General features: G+C 40.0%; 1 protein-coding gene, 1 long non-coding RNA gene and 1 pseudogene across 5 annotated transcripts in view; 2 read left to right on the top strand and 1 right to left on the bottom strand.

Annotated features, from left to right (window-relative positions):
• The window catches only part of ATP8A1 (ATPase phospholipid transporting 8A1), a 216,513-nt gene that overhangs the window by 33,183 nt on the left and 159,625 nt on the right, over positions 1-23,705 (top strand). For all 4 annotated transcript variants that reach the window (XM_028505406.2, XM_036020088.1, XM_028505407.2 and 1 more), the window contains 2 exons: positions 5,579-5,624; positions 19,859-19,899. In XM_028505406.2, coding sequence (XP_028361207.1) covers positions 5,579-5,624; positions 19,859-19,899 — 87 coding nt within the window. The remainder of the gene's footprint in view (positions 1-5,578; positions 5,625-19,858; positions 19,900-23,705) is intronic.
• Positions 12,813-19,297, top strand: LOC118499376. The gene is made up of 3 exons (XR_004901875.1): positions 12,813-13,319; positions 13,497-13,499; positions 16,783-19,297. It is a non-coding gene; the product is annotated as an uncharacterized LOC118499376 (long non-coding RNA).
• On the bottom strand, positions 19,933-20,028 carry LOC114493641 (annotated as a pseudogene).

Genomic DNA, 23,705 nt, shown 5'->3' with positions numbered 1-23,705 from the left:
GGTTGGGTTTGGCACCCCGTCAGAATTGGCCTCTGCAGCAGTTCTGTCTCTTTCTTTCCTTTTATACTTCCTTTTCTTTCTTTGTTTAACCTAGTTCTCACTGAGCATCTGGTACTTACTAGGCATTGTCCTATTGTTTTTACAAATGCTTGTCTCATTTAATTCCTTCAATAACTTTGAAAGTTGGATATTAACCCCATTTTACAGGTAAGGAAGCTGAGGCTTGGAGAGGTCGTGCAACTTGCCCAAGAAATGGATAGGATTTCTATCCCATCCGGTGTGCTCTGCCCCTTTATTTCTGTGGCAAGTCACTAGCAATACTATTAATAACAGTTAGTGAGCTTTGGGTTCCATGTACTCTCTTTGTGTCCTTTACATTTATTAAATCTTCTAACAGCCCTTTAAAGAACAAACGATATTATCCCCATTTTACAGACGAGGGTGAAGAGGCACAGAGTAGTAGGTAACTTGTCCAAGGTCACACAGCTATTTCAGTGCGGCTGTCAGAATTCAGACAAGGCTCCAGACCCCTTTCTTATAATCATTGCTCTACACTGCCTCTCCTATCTTTATCTTTTTTTATTTAAAAACATCATTTATATTTATTTTTAGAGAGAAGGGAAGGGAGGGAGAAAGAGAAGGAGAGAAACACCCATAAGAAAGGGAAATATTGATTGCTTGCCTTCTGAACACACGCAGACCAAGGACTGGACCTACAGCCAAGGCATGTGCCCTGACTGGGAATCAAACCGGTTACCTTTTGGTTTGCAGGACAATACCCAGCCAGCTGAGCCACACCAGCCAGGGCCTTTATTTTTTTCCTTTCCTTAGCAAAACTATAAGCTCTCTAGCTATGATTTCACTACCCTTTTGTATGACAATGGTAGCCAAGAAGGGTTTTTTGGATCTTGTTTTTCCTTTTCGTTTTTTAAACAAAACCCCTATTGGTGTGGTATAATAATTGGATACTACTAGAACACAGCTAATTAGACAGTTTCTGAGGGAAGTATTATTAGTATTGTGAGTTAATAATAGTATCATTTGAAGTTGTTTTCTAATAAAATAAGTGTTAAGAAATGGAATAAAAATGGCCTGTAAGATTGGTGTAACAAGAAGTTTATATCAAGGTATATAAGATGATGGAAAGTTTGAAATATTACTTCCTAGAAAAGAAAAAATCAAATAACAGATTAGATAGATGAACAAAGAGTATCTTTATCAGTAGCTATAATGAATACACTTGTTCCTTTATTCATTCAACAAAAACATGTGAAGCAGTACTTAGATAGCAGGCAGTCAGTAGGTGTGTATGAAGGTGCGTTACACTTTCGATGCAGTACTAATCACGTCCCAGATGTCAGTGGCATAAACATGAGCTCACTTTCCATGTCTCAGACACACCGCAGGTTGGTACTGGGGAGGGAAGAACAGACGGCACCCATGTTCACAGAGCCGCTTGGGGATGCAACTGGATCTAGGCTTTGCCACGTGGAGTGCTGGTTGTCACAGGATTAGGGAAAGAGAGAATGGAGATCTCATTTCTTCTGTGCTTTGGCCCAGAAATGGTGCATGTCACATCCGCTGTCAGCCTAATATCAGAACTAGTGACAGGCAGAAGGGAGGTATAATCTACCAAGTTCACACAAGTAGAGGAAAACTGGATAATGATGAAGACTCATAATTATGGGTACCATTCTTACATCAGTGAATAAAACAGAGCTTGAGTTCTACTGAAACATCCTTTATATTCTATTAAACATTTTTTTTAAATTTTAGAATAAAGCATAGTACCAAATGAGATATGCCCTTACTTGAAAATGCTGTAAAATTGATGGAGAAATCTTCATTTAATAAAAAAGGTGCTTCCTGTCAAATGCCAATTCTTATGGTCAGGGTCAAGGTTGTTTGTCTAATTAATAATATTCACCACTGACCCTGGCTGGTGTGGCTCAGTGAATTGAGCGCCGGCCTACAAAATAAAGGGTTGCCAGTTCGATTCCCAGTCAGGGCACATGCCTGGGTTGTGGGCCTGGTCCCTGGTGCAGGGCACTTGAGAGGCAACCACACACTGATCTTTCCCTCTCTTTCTCCCTCTCTTCCCCTCTCTCTAAAAAGAAATAAATAAAATGTTTAAAATAATAATAATAATATTCACCACTAAAAACATGCCTTCTTTGCTATAAACTAGTTAACTTAAACACTGATAAGCTTTATTCATCATGAAACAAATACTTATTTAAAGTCTACAAGGTTCAGAGATCAAATACCCAGTATATGCCAGTGAGTAAAGGTAGCCCTGATGGAGCCCTCAGTCTAGCAAAGGAGACAGACGTTAACGGAGTGACCACGCCAGCCAGTGTGAGAATTTCATGAGGCACGTGAGGTCCTCAGACAGTGCCAAGTGTATAGTAAGTTCTGAATACCTATTAACTGTATTATCATCATCTCAAGATCCCTTTGACTAAAATGTAGAAACTGGATTGGAAGGAAAACAGAGAGGATCTAGGTACACTTATTAGAAGAGTATTCTAGTAGCAAGTATGAAAAAATGAAGATATTGTAGACTGAGTAGTATGGTAAAGATGAAGAAATACGGAAAAATTAATTCAATGTATATTTAGTAGTAAAGTGACCAGACTTAATTAACATCATTTGACGTGCCACATACCCTAGTTATTTTGTTCAGATTCTGTCTCTAACCACTAGCATGTAAGCTCCATGAGAGCAAGGGTTTTTGTCTCTTGTTCGTTGATGGATCCTCAGCTATAGTATAAGGGCCTGACACTTACTAAGTGTTTAGTAAACATTTATTTTTTTCAATATAATCATACAATATGTGGTTCTTTTTTATCAGATTTTATTTATTTATTTTTAGAGAGAGGGGAAGGGAGGGAGAAAGAGAGGGAGAAAAGCATCAATGTGTTGTTACCCCTCACACACCCCCCACCAGGGACCTGGCCTGCAACCCAGGCATGTGCCCTGACTGGGAATCGAACTGGTAACCCTCTGGTTTGCAGGCTGCATTCAGTCCACTGAGCCACATCAGCCAAGGCTAGTAAACATTTATTGAGTGAAGAAATTAATTGAATGGGAAGGACAGGGAGAAGGAAGTACAAAGATAACTGTTAGGTTCGTGGTTTGTATGAGTAGATGGTATATGGTTTGTTGTCTGAGACAAAGACGAAGTATTGGGGGCTAAAGTCATAGATTGTTTTTAGATATAGTTGGAGATGCCCAAGGAGGCAACTAGATACAACTGTCTGGGGCTCAGATGAAGAGTCTTGGCTGGTATATATTTATGTATTGTTTATCACTGGAATTGCAAGTATGAATGAAGTAAGAGAGTACAGGATGAGAAGCAAAGAGGGCATGAGAATAAGCCTTCCAGAATTCTACCACTGAATTACCAGCAAGGAGACAGAGGAGGAGGGGCCCAGGTGCAGGAACACCTGGACAGTGGTGCAACAGGCACTGCCTAGGGAGGGAAGAGTTCCCAGAAGGAGGATTGGTCACTATCATATACTTCAGCATCCTAAAGTTCATGGGACTACTTACATAGCATGGTTTCTGGGTGCACTGTCAACCAAATATTGAAAATATTTAAAATATTAAATAATTCACTTGCTCTCAGTGGTATTAATGAATTCTGATTACAGGGCAGTGGAGGTATTTGAACTCAGAGAATAACTATATTAATTTTTCTGAACTACTGCTTTTAGAAGGAGTAATGATCTTTTTAGGACTCAAAGATCCTTTTTTTTTTTTTTTTGTAGTCATGAGATTAGAATCTGCCTGTGTGGGTGGGTCCCTTATGTATATTCAGCACAACTGTCTTGACAAGTAACCTAGTTTACTGAGGTGGAAAGGTTGAGGAAAGAGATGCTTTTTGTACAAGAATTCTCTGCGGATGGAAAGAAATGTTCAGGAACTCCTTAGGTTTCACTAAGGTTAAATTTCCTGCAGAAGTGGAATGTTTCGTTAATTAGCCTTTCTTTGTCTCTCCTTCAGTTGAAAGTCTAACTATTCTATATCGTAGATGCGCATTGTTTCGGAAACATTTTCACCTGCTCTGAATATCTAATTTTACCTTGAATCACTATTTTGGTTTAAAATTTATCTGTGGTTACTTTTGATCTGAAGATCTTTATTAACAAACAAAAATGAATAAGCACTTTAGAGTTTTATCAGTTATAAAATATGCTCCGCAGAAGCTACAGATTTAACAGAACTTTAAAAAAATTCAGTTAAGAATATTTGCTGGCAAATCATGTGCTTTTTTTTTTTTTTTTGGAAGCACTGTCTTGCCAATTAAAAGTCTCCATTATTATGCTTTTATTAGTGAGAGTTTTTCTGAGAAAGAATCGTAGTGTGCTCCCGCATGTGGATGTGACCAGAATTGTTTTCAACAAGCCCTCCCTCTGCAAGAGTGGCCTGAATGCTCATTTGCATTCTGTGCAGCTCTGGGGCTGATGGTTGAGATGGAGTGAGCTCACACTGCCAGTCGTTAGGCCACTCCTCCTGAGTGCTGCTGTGTCTCGGAGGAGTGCGAGTCCACAGCTCCAGGCTTTTCTCTTAGAAAGTGTTTTCATACGTGCATTGTGGTCCTAAAAACCCCGTTTCTTCTCAATGGAAAACTTCAGAACTCATTTTCTTTGCATGTGTTCCGTCCTACCTTACGTAAGTCAGGTGTGTGCAGCTCAATCTGATCATGGGTTTTATATAATAGAATCTTTGAGCACAGAGTGTGTGGCACTCAACACTTTACTCCAGTGTCATCGGAGGCTGAAGTGTTTGTCACACGCGATGCTGTAAGTTTAGACGGATGCCATGGAAAACCTCTAGTCTCCCCTGGCCAATCAAATTCTCTCCTTTCCTCTGATCTCTTGTTTCTTTTTCTTACCACTGTAAAGCCTTTGCTTATGTAACTCTTCCAACTTACCCACCTGGACGAATACTAAGCGAGTACAGAGTGAGAAGCAAAGAGGGCTCACCTGTTTACTGTTTATTTATTAATTTATTTCAGCACTTTTGGGAGGAAGGAGAGTAGGATCCTGTGATCAGTGGCTTGTGATAGGGGGGGTTGGTGGCTCTTGGGGAGCAGTAGATGGAAGAGGCTGTATGCAAGCAGCGGATGTATTTGTTTCTAGTCTCAGACAACTGCACATCATGAAATTATAGACAATATCCTCAGCTTAATTAGATAATCGATATTTTCATAGTTTGAAAATATCTCAGTAGTCATAGTAATTATCTTGGGAAGTCTTTTCTAAGTGAGTTATTTAAGCAAAAGACTGGGTCAACCCTTCAGCTTCAACTCTTCTAATACATTAACATTTCAGTTTTACCTGCATTGGTAATGTAAGCTCGTCCGAGGACCACACACCTGTTCCCCCCGGAAAGGCCTGTTGCACAGAGATGCTGTGGATGGCGCTCAGTTTTCAAATTCCCAAGCAGGAAAGGATAAAAGCCTTGAGAAACATAACTTAAAGAAATCTCTCTCTTTTTTTGTAGGTGCTATTTTGTTTGATTCATCCTATTCACTTTTTCACAGTCTTTGTTTTTGCTTTTAAACTTTTAGAAACGACATAAAGCTGACAATGCAGTGAACAAGAAACAGACACAAGGTAGGAATCCTACAATTTATTTCTCGCATCTGTCAAATGCACTCCTAGTAATATAAATAATCACTTCAGTTCAATGTAATTCCATTGAAAACACTGTATATTTCTGAAGTGGTTGTTCCAGTGCAGATTCTTGTTTTGCAGCATTTATTAGAATGCTACTTAAATTTGCATTAGAGTGATTTACAGTGGCAATACTTTTGAAAAGTAACATTTGTAGCATATTTAAGTACCTCATAGCCGTGTGCTCTGAAGCACTGTCCATAACATCTGCAGTGGTTTTGACGGTATTGAATGTTGCGTAATGTCTTTGTTTTGCTTGTGATCTGTAGCTGTTACTCTAGAAAAGATTTATAGAAAATAACCTGATGTGACATTGCGTGGTAAAAGGTATGTTGGAAGCACTTTGATTATACCGTACATGCAGATGATATATGCTCCAGAAATAAATATAATTCTTAAAACCAGGCCAGCTTTGGAAGGCGCATGGCATTGTGACGTGGCTCTTTTGTCGTGGGTCTCATTTTGATGCAGCCCAAAACCTTCCATACAAGCAAACAGACCACTATGCTCTCAGCTTTTTAATACATTCCCAGGGACATGTGAGGCAGACATCGTGTTCCATCCCCCGGCTCACCCCACCTGAAAGCGTCATCTCTCTTTGAAAGCCCCTGATGTGTGGGGGTCAGACAGACATGTCTGCCAAATTTAGCTGGCAATTAAAAACAGTATTTTTGTTTGCTGATATGATATTTATAGGACCCTCTCAAAGTGCCCCGTTTCTCTTCTCACCACCTTCCACCACTGGGATTATCTGCTGATTTTTGATACATTTAAAGAAGCTAAATTTATTAAAGTGCCACCTAATAAGTTAACAAAGTATTTACATTATGCTGTTTCCTGTGGGACATATGGAAAAATATAAGGCGGGAACTAGATAAAAGCACAAAGTAAAAGATGATTTCATGTGGAAAATGGGGGATTCGGATTACGTGATCTCAGCGTCTCTCTAGATCTTGTGGTGAATTATGGTTCCTACGTCAAATGCTTTCTCAGTCAAGAAGGAAAGAAAATGGCAGGGGGGTGGTAACTGGAGCTACTGTTGAATTTGGGGAAGACATTGGATGAGCAGAGGCACGTGGAGAAGACATTTCCTGTGGGTTGGGTGAGACATCACATGAGGCTACCCTGAACAGTGATGGAGAAGGCTCTTGGGCTGCCTTTTTGAGCCCTTGTTAGAGTCTCAGATGCAACAGGAAATTCATGTCAAAGGGAAGCTAACACAAGATGGAAAGGTGGGACAGGGTCCAATTTCACAGGGCCTTGAATGCCAAGTCAAGGGATTCTGACTTTTCTCATTATGCCAACTAACTGTTGAAGGTTTACGAGCCAAAAGAGAGAGTACGAACGTGCAGATTGAAGATGGGGAGCAGGACAGGTTGGAGAAGGGGGCTATTAGAAGTCTGGGAACAGAGTTACTCCAGGAAGGTGGGAAGGGAAAACCACAGGGATTGAAAGGGAAAATCCCAGATGATTCAGGTGCCAGTACAATATTTTTGGCAGTACATAGTTTTTGCATTTGTTGCCATGTTGGTCAGAATATTCAACCAGTAATATGTAATTATTTTTTAATACATAAAGGATCTTGCCACTGAGAGCTCTGATCTTCAGGGATGGGCAGTTATTTACTTCTAAGCCTTGGCCCGAGAAGTCATTGTACGGCGAAAGAGCAGCTGTGACATGTATGATTGTTTGAATCACATATGTGCACCGCACCTTGAACTGATATGATCTGCTTTCTTCTAGATACTTACCTACTTCCCAAAAAACTCTTTTGTCTACTATTCAGAGAAACTATTCTTTCTTGGTTTTCATTCTTCATTTATCAGTTCGCTGTGGATAAATACGATTAGCTCTGCAGCTATAAAAGAAGAATAGACGAGTGGGAGAGATGGCTTATGTAAAACTCACGTCGGAAATAAAATATCAGGGCTTAACAGCTATAAAAGCCATTTTCGCAGAATGCTTGGTAACCCCGTATGTAAGACTCTATGGCTTTCAGTTTGATACTTGCAACTTGTTTTCTAAGAGAAGGCCTTTTTTCTCTTTGTCTAGTTTGAGTATCACTCATCTTTTTGATTTTGTAATTGATAGGAGATAACAGAAATGTTGGTGGAAGGATACTGTTTGCTGTCACATAACTCAAATTGCGTAACGTGAAAGCCATCTGTTGCCATTAGACGAGAGTGAACTTGAATTTGCTTTGCCGAATTCAGGCAGGAGTGGGTGTAGCAGTGGGAAGGGGGTATTTTTGACAGATAATTAATTTTTGACAGATATTTGAAGTATTAAGCTTAAAATTAATTTTTTAAATGTTTACCAAGATAGTGTAATGTGTAAAAGGACACCTTTCCTTCAGACTCAAGTAGTAACCTTTCTGTATTCTTAGACAAATGAATATTTCTTCTTGTTTGGCATTGAGGCACTGGAATGTCTTTTTTCTGTCATGCCCTAACAACTTCAGACTTATAAGTTTATAATTTCCTTTCCAACATTTCTAATCATTTAACTGTAGACTGATGCCTATCTAATGCCTCATTTTTACCAACTAATGCACTCAGCCATGCATCATATTACGGATTTTGTGCCTAACTCAGGTCTTCGTAAACGTTACATTTTGAGTCTATTGTCAACACTTCCGAAAACAAGCCATTTCTTCTCCTGGAGGTGTGTGCTTTGGTTAGATACATGGTTTTGCGAGCTGGCAAGTTCAGAATGTTGTCTTGTTCTCTGAACGTGTGGCTGTTGAGGGAGGGCAGAGTAAACCGATGCGCAGAAGCCCAGGGAACATAAGTGAGTCCTGAAGAGTTATGCGGCCCACTCCTCCCAAGGAATCAGGACCACCTTTCTCGGCTCCTCTCCTTTAGTTGTGTGCCAGAGTGCCGGTACTAGGCAGCAGCACCGCAGGGGGCAGGTCTGCCCTTTTACTCATCCTTGTTTCCCTGTAGCTCCTCGCCCAGGGGCCTGCCCTCCGCAGGTGCTCTGTGTGTGCATGGCGAATGAGCAGGTAAATGAACCACTCTCCATACAGATGCTTGAGTCTAGATAACAAAGGAAGAAGAAATTAGATGTAAAAGGAGCCTTCTTGAAAATGCATTATCTGGGGTGTGAGCAAGATGAAACGCAATATTTTCATAACACTGTATCCCAGGCTGCTTCTCAAGCACTGAGAATACACTAATGTGGCAGGTGTTCCGGCCACCCCCTTCCCCTTTCTGTTGAAGTCATCACATCACCGTACCCTGCTTTGCCTCCTGTGAACCCCATGCTGCGGCCACGTACCAATCCCATTACCCGGAGCCCCAGAGCACTGCCATATGCAGAATGCCCCAGCTTTCCTTGTATCTCAACTGACCGTCTTCTCTGATTCCATCCCTCGGTGTGTAACATACTGTCCGTGTGTGGAACACACACCGCTGACAGTCTCGCACTGTGTTCCCTGAACTGGGTTGTTCAGCCAGATTTCACTCTGCAGGAATTTGTCATTGTAAATTCATAATGATTATTGTAATACATAAATGGAAGCCAATCCCCACATGAATGTATTGTGGTTGAGTTGGTTGTCTTTTTAAATTGTAAAGATGTGCTTCTATTTCTTACAAAATGCTGCTATGGCTCATGTGCCAGTATTTCAAGGGGGATGATGGTTTCACATAGAATCACGATAGGGAGACCTGGGAAATGATGGGGTTCAGGTACAGACTAAGAAGGATATTTGGGAAAAATAAAAATGCCCCCTGATGGGCTAAATTTGCTTTTGTAAAACCCCAGGTTTGGATACAGTCACTACAGAAAGGTGTGTATACATTCCGCAGGTGAGAATGGCTGAGAGATCCAGCTGTGACATCTGACAGCTCATTGGTCACCTGCTTTGATGTTGTGGCTAAATGAGGGCCACCCTTACTACAATCAGACTGTTTAACACTTTGTTATATTTTGGTAGCAGGTGTTAGAATAGAATAAGCCTTTGTTTAAGAAAGCAACTTTTCCCTGTTTTCATTTAATTGAGGAAAAGGCAGCATGAAATTCTTTTCAATTAGGCACGTAGCTAAAAATAATGGATCTCACTTCCACCTACATCTTCCTTTCCCAGCCTTTTCAAAAGTGGAATTAAGTTGGTGGTGGCTGATAGCCACCAGCGAGACTCCTTCCCTGCAGGGCACATGGTTACCTATCTCCCACTGGAAACCACTTTACCTTTAAAGTCCTTGCTGAAAAAGGCGTTGAGTTGGCATGGTTTCAATATGTTTTAGGCTATAAACCTGAAGTGACCTGCTAACAGGGCTCAGGGCTCGTCCGGCTCCTGTTCACTCCAGTGCCAGCCAGGGGGGGCCAGGGCATTATACAAAGGCCTGAAAATAGCAGCACTTTCCTGGCTCAGTGCAAAAGTGGCCGCCCTGCCCTTTTGTCTCCCTGGCGGCATCTCCATCTCTCACTCATCCCTCGATCCCGAACAGGAGCTCTGCCTCATCTACCTCAACCTCATTGTGAAGAGCTCTTTAAAAAATATTTGGTTCCATGATCTTAAAAATTGGGTTTCAAAACTGAGCACATATATGGCCTAAGTAATTTTGGACACCTGTAAAAGTAATGATTTCAAATTTTTCCAAAGATCTTAGGATCATACAAGTCAAACTGGTTAGATATTTTCAACAGTCGCTGTGCATGGAGAGGAGGTATTTATTTGTGGGAAAATATAACCCTGGATTGTTTTTAATTTGGCCTATAAGTACAAGTTGCACAAAGAGGAGCAAAACCTACTGAGGAAATTTAAGGACATAAAGTGGAAGAATAAAAACAAGTGTGATTCAAAGTTAGAACATTTGTTACTTCGCTTAATTAACTCTTCACTGAACATCTACCTTGTGTAAGAGCCAGTGCAGGGGAAAAACCAAAAACAAAAATAGTCTTACTTCTTCCTAAAGGAATTATATCTGGTAGGGAAGGTAAGATGCTCACTCATATTTAATGCAAGGTAGGGAAGCTAATAAGGGCCACACGAGAGAAGTGGGGATTCAGGAAACCATTTGCAAGGTTCTAGAAGGACAAGTGGAATTGCAATAAGCAAAGTTATTGGGTTGATAGCAGTGGGAAGGGATCCAGCAGGAAGTGGGAAGTCATGAGACATATTCCTGAAAGAGCAAGTGTTCTGTTTTGACTAGGGTAGAGCCTGTATGTCAAAGAGCAACGGGAAGGGATGGGAAGCCAAGTTACAGTCATATTTTGCAGGCTTTTGAAAGCCAGGGGGAAGAACTTGGAGAGAATGACTCAAGTGTGTGGCTAGGTTCCCAGTTGTACTTTTGAAAGAAGAACATGAAAGGTAGGTAATTAGGGAGGGGGACTAGTGCGGGGAGGATGAGAAACTGAATGGAAATACACGATGGATAGATCCAGCTGGATGTGGCAAAGGCAGGAAAACCTGCCAGACACCAAATGCTGCTGCATCAGAGCAGGACCAGGACTGCACCTCTCACCAAAGCCAGCGTTTAAGAAGGAACATCTCATCCCTGGAGTTCCAGTTCTTAACAACAGAAAGCAGTTGTGAGGCTGGGAACACTGAAGCCCAGCGCAAGGAATGGTGGAATAAAGGTTCCACCTGATTGGTTGAGGCAGTGGAGGGAGATTTTCCTTTCAAGGAATCGCTCAGCGAAGGAAAGGAAAAGGTGAATGATTCATGACTCTGTGAGCAGGATTGAGAAAGAACACATCAAGAAAAAGATCAGATCAGCACGTGCTCTTATCTCAGTGATCTGATATAGCTTACCCCCGTGATGTGATCACACCACCCCACCGCTTCTCAAACAACTTTCTGGGACTTCGCCCTAGATCACATGTAGGCCTGGCAGGGTGAGGGCCATGGTGAAGAGCTCTGTAAGAGAACTGATAGAAGTGGCATCAACTAACTGAATACCTTTATGTAGAATGTGGACGAGAAGAGAGAGCAGGACGTTCCCTTCGTCTTTTGTGTGAATGGACTCCAAGCAGATTGTTGTTTCATTTGGCCTTTATAGGCAAGCTGACACGGGAGAAATTTGTGCAGTGTCCGTGTGTGCCCCGATGAGCTCCTTGCCTTAAAATCGTCTTTGGAAGTAAGGGTCTGCCCGGTGACTGAATTGGTGCTTCAATATGGGTGGGCTGGTTTTCCCTCTTCGTCCAAACCCGTAGTCTCAGCTGTACTCTTCTCGATGCAGTGACGTTTCCTTTCAACACGTGCTCCCACAGAGGAACTGGACCATACTGCCTTGTCTGTGGTTTCGCTGTCCTGTGTCACATGGGTAGCGCCCATTGTCCCTTAGGACATCTTGCCTCCTGTAACCCACTTCAGGAAGTGGGTGGATTGCCCAGTGACTTTCAGGAATGGCCCCAGAGGTGGACCATTTGACTGCGGTGGCGCCCATGTTAGACTTGACGTGAGCGCCTCCACCTGCGCACGGCCGGTCGGGTCCTGAGAGACTGCTAATTTCTGCAGAGCCTTTGATTGAGGGATTCCCAGCCAGCTCTGACAGAATGTTTTCATTTCAAAAAGGAAACCCATTACAACAAAGCTGTTAAGTAGTATCCTGCTAAAGTGAAAACAGGTTATATTTGAGGTATTTGTTTAGAGTCTGAGCTCTCCCTTGCATACTGTCAGACTAATTAGACCTGTAGAAACTACAGCAGGTGCATTTGACTAGAACCGGGGAGAGGTGGAGGAGTTTTGCGTTTGAAAGAATGGGCTCTTAAAACACCATGGGACAGACCATCCTGATCATTTTTTCCCAGCTTGCTCTCTCTCCTTCACTAGGTACCACTAATCATCTCCTCCAGGGTCGCCTTCTTGAACTCTCAAATTCTGGAGGTATAAAGTCAGTATACTTTTGGCCCCAGAAAGCTAAAAGCTCAGCAAAGGACCTGGCATCATTACTTGCTTCCTCTAACCTGGGTTGATCTGGGTCAGAGGAGGTCAGTGATTAAAAATAACCAGGCTGCTATTTCAGCTCACCAGCGTAATACATGATACTGCTTATTTTACTTGTCCTACAGCTGGATGTTTAGGAACCAGTTCCGAAGTAAAGACAGCAATGAATTATATGTATTGGCAGCAATGAATCATATGTATATGTATGTATTATATATACTGGCCTCATCTCTGGCCAGTATTCAAGCCTTGATTTGTACAGAAAGCTGTTACTTGTGGTGAGCTGATTGTTAAATTCACCAGAATTCTGTATTGTGTTCTGTTTCTTAAGATGGCTTTAGCCTCGAGTTTAAACAAGCTAGGTACTTCTTCCTTTACTTCTGTATTCCAGTTTTGTATTTCTAGAAAAGAACTGGATGGTGGGATTGGCTATGGGCAGACACATACCCTTGGGCCTACCAAGAAGCCTGCAGGTGATGCAGGGGTGGCAGGTCCCTGGACCAGATGCCGAGGAGCAGGTGTCTGAAGTACATTCAAAGGAACATTTCTCTGCTTAGGCAGAATCTAATGCAGCAGGGGCATAAAGGCGATTCACACATTGATTAATCCACTGTCACCATCAGAATAAAAACCAAACACCCATCAGATTGACAAAATGCAAATGATTGAAAACAATTTGTGCTTCTCTAGGTTCATAGTCAGCGGAGCTTCATACGCAGCTAGTGAGGGTGCGGCTTGCTGTAGATTCTTAGGGAAATGCCCTGGCTGTTTCTGATAAAGTACAAATGCTACAAATACCCTGGAGCCATGGATGTTCCCTTTAGGATCCTGCCCCATAGAATGCAATCATGTCAATATATTTCAGTGCTGTTTGAGGAGTTAGAAAAGAAATTGAAGTCTGAATTTCCATCAGGAAGTGGGTAGTTGAATTCATTATGAATACATTATATATTATGATACAGCTGTGTGGGAAACAGAGTTGTTTTACAGCTGGATGGGAGCAGCCCTTTGCTTATCTCGGGCACCCCTGGAAGTGGGATGCTGAACCTGGGCCAAGATAAGGACAAGGGGGACTAGGTGGTGATTTAATAATGTGCTCTACAGGGTTTGACACTCCCCCCGGAGATACCCAAGACCAACTTCTGCACTTCATTTAGGGATGTATATAGATTGATGACTTTAGCTGCTTTAACATATTACACAGTTTGGATTGGCTAATTGACTAAGGGGTATAAAATACCCATGGAAATTTTTTTCCCAGCCTTCCCCAAATTAAGATTTATCGTGCTTACAGTGCAGACTGAAAGTCCATGTTATAACGTAATGAGAAGGAACCCTGGGGAACTGTGCCTAGAAGTTTCTCAGGCGCCTGATGCTTGGCTGGGCTTTCTGTTGCCTGCTGTACCATACCCCCTACTTTCATTAAAGTTCTGTGTGAATACGTTCTGGAGGTGAATCTAGTGACTCCATTCAGTTATTGTGTTTGACCCATTTTAATGGATGCACCATGTAATGGGGTTGTTTTTTTAAGAATTAGTTAGGCCTCTATGCTTTGTCCTGAAAGCATGTAGAGTAAGTGGAAAACAAAGTTGCAGAGAAATACATTTTTCCAAGGAAAGAAAAAAGGTGCATACACACACGTTTGTCTAGAGAAGGCTGTTATATATGAGGATGCATCAGTTTCTATCCCCCCTTGAGCAAGTGGCATGGGATCAGGCGAGAATGTCAGCTTTTTTTTTTTGTACCTCACTTTGGCTTGTTGCAAACATAACATTGATTTTAGTGGCTTGGCAGAAAATGTTGTTGATTGAATATATATTTCAAGTGTTTTAGACATAAAGTTTTGCAGTAAGACACATTTCCCAGTGATCTCTGCAGTGATGACTTGAGAGGGAAAGCCTGGGTGGAGACTGGGGAGGAGACGAGTAGGAGAATGTGTGTGGGGCTAGAGGCGGAGGTTCCCTGGGGGACAGCGTTAGGACAGGTCCATAGAGAGGGAGGTACAGACACGTGGTTAGGGACAGGCAGCAGGGGCTCAAATGTGCAGAAAGAAGCGATGGATGGTTGAGGGGAAATGAGCAGCGATGGAAGACGGAGAAGTGAGGCAGGCTTGTGGATTGTGTTCCGTGGTTTTGTGGAAGTGCCACTGGTTCTCTCCCTTGTTAGCGGAGCATAATCTGCCGAACTAGGAGAGCCTGTGGGACCCTTCTGCCCTGTGGAGTGGAACCCGGTAGAGTGGTTCTGGGTATTTTTAGACGTGAACTAGCAATCATCTGCAGAGTGGCAAGCATGGATAGCTGAGATTACAGAGCGGGAAGGGGTGGCCCTGAGCTGACATCAGGGGACAGGCATGTGGGTGCTTCCAATGGTTATATAAGCATTTCCAACTGTTCACTCTGGAATTGTTCCAGAACTTTGTGAAACAGACAAGTCTATTTTAAGCAAGTGTTTAAATAGTTCATCCACATCTTTTTATGTGGCTGTTATTTATTATAATCACATATCATAAGATTTATTGTTTTAAATATACAGTTGTTTTTAGTGTATTCACCAGCTTATATATGCTTGTGTATGTAGTTCCAGCATATCTTCATCAACCCCAAAAGAAACCCCATACATGGAAGTAATCAATCCCCACTCCCCCTTCCATGAGTCCCTGATGTCCACAGAACTACATCCTGTCTCTCTGGGTTTGTCTGTTTTGGGCATTTCATATAAATGGAATCATACAATGTGTGGCCTTTTGCATCTGGCTTCTTTCACTTAGTGTAACTTCAAGATTCATTCACGTCGTAGCACCCATCAGCACTTTGTTCATCTTCATGGCTAAGTAATATTCTGTTTTCCAGATATACCACATTTTGTTTATTCATTCATTAGTTAGATTGTTTCTACTCAGTTTATGAATAATGCTATAATAAACATTTTTGTACAAGTTTTTGTGTAAACATGTTTTCAGTTCTCTCAGATAGATACTTAGGACTGGAATTTCTAGATTGTATGATAACTCTGTGCTTAACTTTTTGAGGAGCTGCCAAAGTATTTTGCTATTAAGCCATTTTTTTCTAATACCATGCAAATGTCATTTTAATTTTTAAAAAGATTTTATTTATTTATTTATTTATTTATTTATTTTTAGATAGAGGGGAAAGGAGGGAGAAAGAGAGGGGCACTAACATCGATGTGTGGTTGTTTCTCGCGCGCCCCTTACTGGGGACCTGGCCTGCAACCCAGGCATGTGCCCTGACTGGGAATCTAACCAGTGACCCGCTGGTTCACAGGCCAGCACTCAATCCACTGAACCATACTAGCCAGGGCATCATTTTTAATATGAGATTTACTAGGGAGCAGAGGTGCACCTTTAGTAAATCCATGTGACTGTTACTATGGTTTCATATGGTCCTGGACACATAACACCAGTGGATCCAGCTTTTCATCCAGCAAGTAATTACTGAGCACCTCTATAAGCCTGGGGATACATCAGCGAGCAGAGTAGAGAAGGTTCCCATTGTCATAGATCTCACAGTCTGGGGGAGGAGGCAGCCCTGATATTAAACCTCTCCACTAAACATGTACTAAAGCTGCAGTCCGTGCTCTGAGGGAAAAGTACAGGGAGTTCATGTACACTTGGGGTTAATGGCAAAGAAGTGGATGTCAAAAAATGTCCCCTGATAAGTGATGTTAAAGCTGAGATCTGGAAAATACGTAGAAGTTATCTAAGTATATTTCAGTCATTGAAACATGTGCAATGGATTTTAAACAGGAAGGTGTGGGGAGAGGGCAGAGGAGTAACAGGAGGTAGAAATGGAGAGTAGGCAGGAGCTGCTTCATCAAAGGCCTTGTGGATGTTTGGACTTACTTTATGAGCCAACAGAAGTCAGTTGACAAAGAGTTTTAAGCAGGAGGTGAACTAATCTTGTATGTATGTCTGTATGTAAGTCTGCTTGTGTGCACATATACAGACAAATAGGGATACATCAGAATACATGACTATCCATATGCAAAATCATTATATGTAGTCACTGTAGTAGAAACTGAATTTGAAAGAGATGAAGAGTGAGTACAGGAACCTAGTGGTACGGCTAATGCAAACCTCCAGGTAGGAGCTGATGGATGCTTAACATAGGGGTGCTGGTGTGGGTGGCAGTGAAGACCAAAGGAAACCAACAGAATTTGACATGCCTGGGTCATAAAACCAACAAGACATTGTTTAGTTAGTAAAAATCATTCTCAATTTTCAAAGGTTTTATTTTTTAACAATAGCAAAAGAATTTAAAATGAAGAGATGAACAGTGAACAGGCATAAGAGCATAATAAAACTGCCAAAATCATAATGCAGCATTGTTCATAGAAATTAAGTTGCTTAGAAAGTATTGCCACAAAAAGAACAATTAAACAACAAGAAAGAAATATCTACCACCCTAACTAATAAGTGAATTTAACAAAATGTCAATGACAAGGTCATTGTACAAAAATTTAATACATTCCTATATACTACCAGTGACCAATCGAAAATGGAATAAAGAATACCATTTACAGTATAAGCTAAAAATATCAAATATCAAGAAATCTTATGAACAATCTATACAGTGAAAACTATAAAAACATATCCGAGAGAAATTAATGAAGGCTTAAATAAAATCAGAGGTGCAGCTCATCCATGAATTAAAAGACTTGATCCCCAAATCAAAATCCTGGGAGTTTTGGGGTTTTTTTAAGAATTGACAACATGATTCTAAAATTTATACGGAATGCGAAGAGCTTAAACAGCCAAAACAATATTGAAAAAAACAAAGTGAGGAGACTTACACTCCCCCAATTCAAGACTTACCACAAAGTCACAGTAGTCAGGATGGTACGTAATGGTGTGAAGGTATGCACATCAATCGAGGGAATAAATAGAGTCCCAGCAACAATCCACCTTACTACCTTGTCAGTTCAATGGGGGAGGGAAACAGCTTTCAAACAAAATCTCAGGTAGGTTGATTGAAAGCTCAATACAAAATGCATGCATATGGTGTGATTTGGTGTGTATGAAGTACAAGACTAATCTACAGTGACTAATTTATGTTTGCCCCTGGGGAAGGAGGGATGGATTGTCAAGGCGCATGAGAACTCTTTCTGGAATTCTGTGTCTTGTTCTCAGTGGTGGATTCACAGGTTTTTGCCCTTTTTGAAACTCATTGAACAGAACACTGAAGATGATCTGTGCGTTTTATCGTAAGTTACACCTCCATTAACAGAAAACCTCACAGACTCGAGCCAGGCAGACGGTGCATAAGGGAAGCAGCAGGAAACCACGAACACGGTGATGGGGCGGTGAGCCCCACCGGAAGCCGTGGCCATTGCTCTGTCCCAGGCACGTGCTGCAGTGTGGGAACTGACTGGCTGACCTTCTGAGCTTTTCCAAAAAGCCTGAAGTCTTCATTTTCATGTCATATCTCTTGATTTTAGAAACACTAAACACTGTTTTTTTAAAAAAAAAAAAAAACTAAACTAAATATTGCAATTGAGGAAGTGTTTAAGCTCTCTCTAGGTACTATTGAACAGGATTTTTTTTCTAGTATAAGTTAATGCAAATATTAGCAAATCTTTTCATGTCACTTAATCTTGGTTATGGTTGACATAAACAGCACTTTGTCAGCTCTGTTCGTTGAGGATTTATTACACTGTAGCCACTGGGGTAAGTGATTGAAAGGCCAAGAGCTCATTTATTCTTTATTCTTTGTGACAACTGATTTTGAGGAAGATATTGCTAGGTAATGACAGACGGCATCTAACCCAGGGGTTTTTTTACTATAAATCTTATGCTTTGAACCTGACTACTTTGGGAGCAACATCGAGGAGCAGGCTTACTCCTTGGGTCAGTTTGGATAAACTGCAGGCATCAGAGTTTTGTATATTAGGGTACAGTGATCAATTTTAGATGCCTGTGGCTCAGATCCTTGTCTCCTAATTGCATGAATACCATAAAAATTGAAACTTGAACTTGTTCACTAGTTACATTATTGTACTAGAAATAGTTTTATTTTAGCTCTTCAGCTTGGAATTATTTTTATTAATGAAGTTGATGCACCAAAATGCACTATAAGATACTCATCATTGCGTTTATTTGTCTAACAAGCATTTTAGTGTCTTATGTGCCAGGAGTGCTATGAGGTACTAGAGATAAAGAAATGATAAGACAGTCCCTGTGGCCAGGGAACTTCAGGACACGAAAAGATTATATTTAGATTAAAATAATTTATATTGCAACACTGGTTTCAAGACTTAGCTTGTAATTAATGTTAGATTTGCTATCTAAAATTGAAAAGATTATTATCATGATTTACTTCAGTTTCTTTGAAAGAAACTGAATCTGATGTTTTTGTACCTATAAATGATTCATTCTGGAAATATTTGCTGAGTAACTACGGTATGTCTGGTCCTGCGTGGTTTCCAGGAAATGTAGTGTTAAAGCAAATACTAGCTTTCCCTCATGGAATTTGCTATCAGGATAATTTGTTGACTGATCTCGAAGTTCCTTTTTTTAAGTACTAAGTGCTGAGCTATCTGTCTCACGTTATTCTCTCTCCTGTTTTCATTTGTTTGTTTTATCTCTTAGTGTCTGTTGGTGTATTCATTAGTAAGCCACGGACACATAGCAGGAAGAAAAACAAAGCACTGAGTACCATTACTTTGCAAAGCAGTAATGAAACACTAAGAAATATCAACCCTTCTATCATAATTTAATAGTAGTCTCTCCTTTCTTTCACTTCTCAGTAAACCAAATGTGGAAACCTTTGCTCTTTTGCATTGTTGTAAACCCAAAGGTGCAGGTTCTTTATCTGTTGGTTTGTATTAAATGCCTACTAACCAATTAGAACTTTATTTCTTCCATGCTTATGGCTTTAAAAACAAATAGTTGCTACTGTTATGGCTTCTGACATGTTTTTAAGCATGTCATGCCCTTTTCCACATCATTTCTGCGGCTTTCTCCTCCAGCCGAGCACTCTCATTCATTCCTCCAGATGCTGAGGGAAGTCCTCAGCAGCCGCAGTGGGCGTCCCCTCTGTCGGGGACGGGTTAGTGTGGGGTCTGAAGTGCACGTAGGTTGTTTCCAGTTCTTTACATAGTTTTACATTTGCCTGCGGTCAAAATTTTAGGCCTGTAAGAATTACCACTGGTTCATTTATTTGAAGCTATTACTGTTTATTTTAAATGATCATTTCATCAGAAGTCAATTTTTTTTGATAAGTACTAAAAAAGGTCTTTAAAATGTAACATTTTCTCTTTCCAGTGTTGAGAAATGGTGCTTGGGAAATTGTGCACTGGGAAAAGGTATGCATTGGTTTGTATTTTATTTTTTTTTTACACTGTCCTAGGATAGAATGGACCACCTCGGGAGCTTCTGAGGCTAATACATTTCTATCACCACAGTTACTTTAGCAGGTTTTTACTTTGTTGCAGGAGAAAAAATGCATAGAGGTTTACTCCAGTAGATGTAATTTTTATATATAATATGAGCGAATGTCAAGAATTCCACTGATATGAAGGCTATTAAATAATTAATGTTGCAAGCATACACAGAGTCTTCAGCTAGTCACATCCATTTAATATTTTTGCTGTATGCTAGAAAAGCTATTTTCTTTAAAAGTAATATGTAGAACTTTTTGTTTCTTTATGGTATATTTTGAGTACTGTTTTCACAGATTTCCTTTAACTATGAACTGTTTTGTACTGTAACTTTTGCTTTAATCATCTACTGCCCAAGTAAAAATAAAAATTCAAATTCTGATATTTCACATTTGTATATTTTACTTCAAATTCATATATTGTGACTAAATCACATTTATGCGCTGCTAATTCCTTAAGGAAAAAAATTAAAGTCTTACTAAATAAAATCATTTAAGGGTCTGGGAATCAGTTCCATAATATCAAGAAGTTAATATGCTCACAAGACCTGTAAGATGGTCGTTAGTGAGTAAAAACACCATTTAACAAGTGTTGTGAATGTTCATACGCTTTTCAGACTTCAGTCTTGAAAGGTAAGCAATTGTCGTTGGTTCTCCCTCAGTTCTGGAAGAACGTTTAACCTCTAGTCTCCACAAATGAATAGTAACCTTTGTCACGTGGTAAAAGACTTCAGGAGGGGAGGCCACTCTTCCCAGGGATGTGTTCCCTGAGATTAGCTGAGATGGGACTCACCGTCAGTTACTTGATGGTACTTCAGAGTTTCCCAGCCAGTTAAGGGCCTCGCCCCAGATTCTACCTTGCAATGTCCATGGTTAACCTTGTGTCTCTGCCCAGAATAGGATTCCCTCTGAATTAAGTGCATTTTCAGTATTTTAAATTAGTGGCTAGAGAGGAGATTGACATCTCCCTTTCCAGGTACAGTCGTACCCCAGTACTCCTCAGCTTCAGACCTTGTCAGACCCTGTACTCGTCACATTTTGATGAGATAAAAGTGTTTCAGCACTCCGTGCTTGCTCGGGACTTGTGTCACTTGCTAGAACTTGTGTGAGTCATGACACTGCCCCACAAGGGAAGATGCTTCATCACATGGTACTCGTCGGTTTGGGCACTCCTCCCAAGTTCCAGAATGAAGTAACGACGAGTACTGAGGTACTGCTGTACTTGAAAACTCATCACTCTCTCCCTCTTTGGTTTGACATAAAAGTAACAAAGAGGAAAGTACCTTGATTGTGTTGTTCTTATTACTTTTATGCTGTTGTCTGGCATTTGTGGATATAAACATTTTAGAGAGAAGACAGGAAATAATCAAGTGTGATAAATTGAATTTTATTATGTATTTCCTTCACCAGGGTTCTCAGTGTATTTGGGCACATTAAGATCAGTTTCTTACCTTCTCACCTAGCATACTTCTTCAGAAAAAAAGTAGTTATGAAGTCATGAAGTAGTTGAAGTCAAAAGTAGTTATGAAGTAGTTACAGGGATAACCATCTACTACTTCATTCTTAACATTAACCTCTTAGGAAGTCTCATTTTCCTAATAAGCAGCCATTATTTCAAGATTGTGCTAATCTACCTGGATGACTGTAACTCTTACTTTTTCAGTTTTTTAACAGACAAAAAAAATTACCAGCCCCAAATTGCCCATAATGATGGCATTTTCACTCCTCTTGGAGACCTGTGCCACGTTACCCAGACCCCACTTTGAGACACAGAGTGGAGACAGAACGTACGAGTGTCGCCAGAAGTCACCCAGCCAACATGAGCTGATGTTTCTTAGTAGTCAGAATTAGATTCTTAATTAACTAGAATTAATAAAAATCTGGTTCAATGATGAATTCAAGCTAAGAATTCAAAAACTAACCATTCTTTTGTTGACAATATCACATTCAAAAAATGTGGTGAAAAAAAGGTTGCATTACCAATAGAATGTGAGATACTTACAGATAAACTTAAAATATGTATATGACCGTGGTAAAGAAAAATCAAAATTTGAGGTATTAAAGATTCATATAAATGTACAAGTACAGCATATTCCTAAAAAACTAGAAATAGCAGTTGTTTCAAAGTACTGATGTAATATAATCCTAGAGAAACTGTTCAGTTCCTTAACAGCTAACTAAATTTTTCTCTTCACTTCAAAATAAACGGTTGAGAAAATAGAAAAATATTTTGGAAAAATGAAGAGCAGTGTGGAAGGACTAGCTATAAAATGGAAGGAAAAAGTTATTAAAGTAATGTCTATCTGTTGTAAAAATAGATATTGATGACTGAAGTAAAATAGAGTAGAACAGAATACGACAGAAGATGGAGTGCCCTGAAATGAAGCCCACTTTGTATATGGTAAGGAGGCAAAAATCATCACAGAAGGGAGTATATAATAAACTATTTGGGATCACATATTAGCAGTTTCAAGAAATAACACAGTTTGTATCTAAGTAACAGCCTATGCTAAAATAAATTCCAGCTGGCTAAAAGAGTTAAGTGTTAAAACATTGGTTTTGAAAAACATACAGAGTAAAGACTTTAATAAATATTTGGAAAAGAGCAAGATCTCAAGATCTGTGAAATTTGATTATACAAAATTTAAAACTACCATACAACAAGACTACCACAACTGAAGTGAAATATGGAAAACATTTACACCAAATATGATAAAGATTAAAGTCATCATTATATAAATTGGAAATAAAAGTTGGCAGTAAACAAGAAGTACTGTAATAAACAACCATACTCCAAATAATATTCAACCTACTAAGAAAAGTTGTAAATTTAAACAATATTGAACTCCCAGTTGCTGTCTATTCAGTAAATAAAAACAAACTCCTTTGTACTTCATAATTTTTAATTTTATGAAGTACTTCATTCACATGTTGTTGTGGATTAGCAGTTTGGCTTTTCATATTGAGAATAATAAAAAGAGGATTCTGGGAATTTATCCCAGGAAAATAATCACAACGCAGGAAAAAGCCTATATATGTGCAAAAATTTTTATTGTAGCATTACTTATAATGCTGAAAAATCAGAATATGTAGATACACAACAATAGGGAGTTTTATAAACAAATCAAGACACCCTACCTCCTGGTATATTTTGTGACAAGTAAAAGCTATCATTTCAGATACTGTGCCAACACAGAAAAATTTTATACCATTTGTTCAACAAATATTTATCAAGAATATGCACCAAGCAGTGAGCTAACAGCAGCAAGCAAGACATATGAGGGTTCCTGTGTCACAAAATAGAATCACAGGTGAAAAGATCAGAGCTGTGTACACTAAGATGTTGGCTTTGTAAAAATGGTTTATTGTATATTAAGTGGACAGGCATGAAAGCAGACTTGCTTGTTGGGTTAGCCAGATTGTGAGGCAAGTCTTTTCTTTAGCTTATGTAATATTTTGTACAATTAAAAAATAAAATCAATAAACCAAAAACCAAGAGTCAGATTCACGTGCCAAGGTAATATAATAAAACTTAGTGCAAATGGGCTTTAGTTCAGGGCTCTTTCTTTCTCTGTCTTTCTAAATGTGTGGCTATTGTGGTTGCTTTTTAAGGGCTCTCAAAGGACCTACAAATTTGTATAGCGTACATCCAGTCATTCACAGATGGGCAGACTTCAGCTCTCAAACATTAGCGGTCACCTCTCCAGTTACTGGCCTGAAGCCTTTTTTCAA

The sequence above is a fragment of the Phyllostomus discolor genome, chromosome 1 (assembly GCF_004126475.2).
Source record: "Phyllostomus discolor isolate MPI-MPIP mPhyDis1 chromosome 1, mPhyDis1.pri.v3, whole genome shotgun sequence".
NCBI lineage: Eukaryota > Metazoa > Chordata > Mammalia > Chiroptera > Phyllostomidae > Phyllostomus > Phyllostomus discolor.
This window is presented reverse-complemented; position numbering and strand designations above follow the sequence as displayed.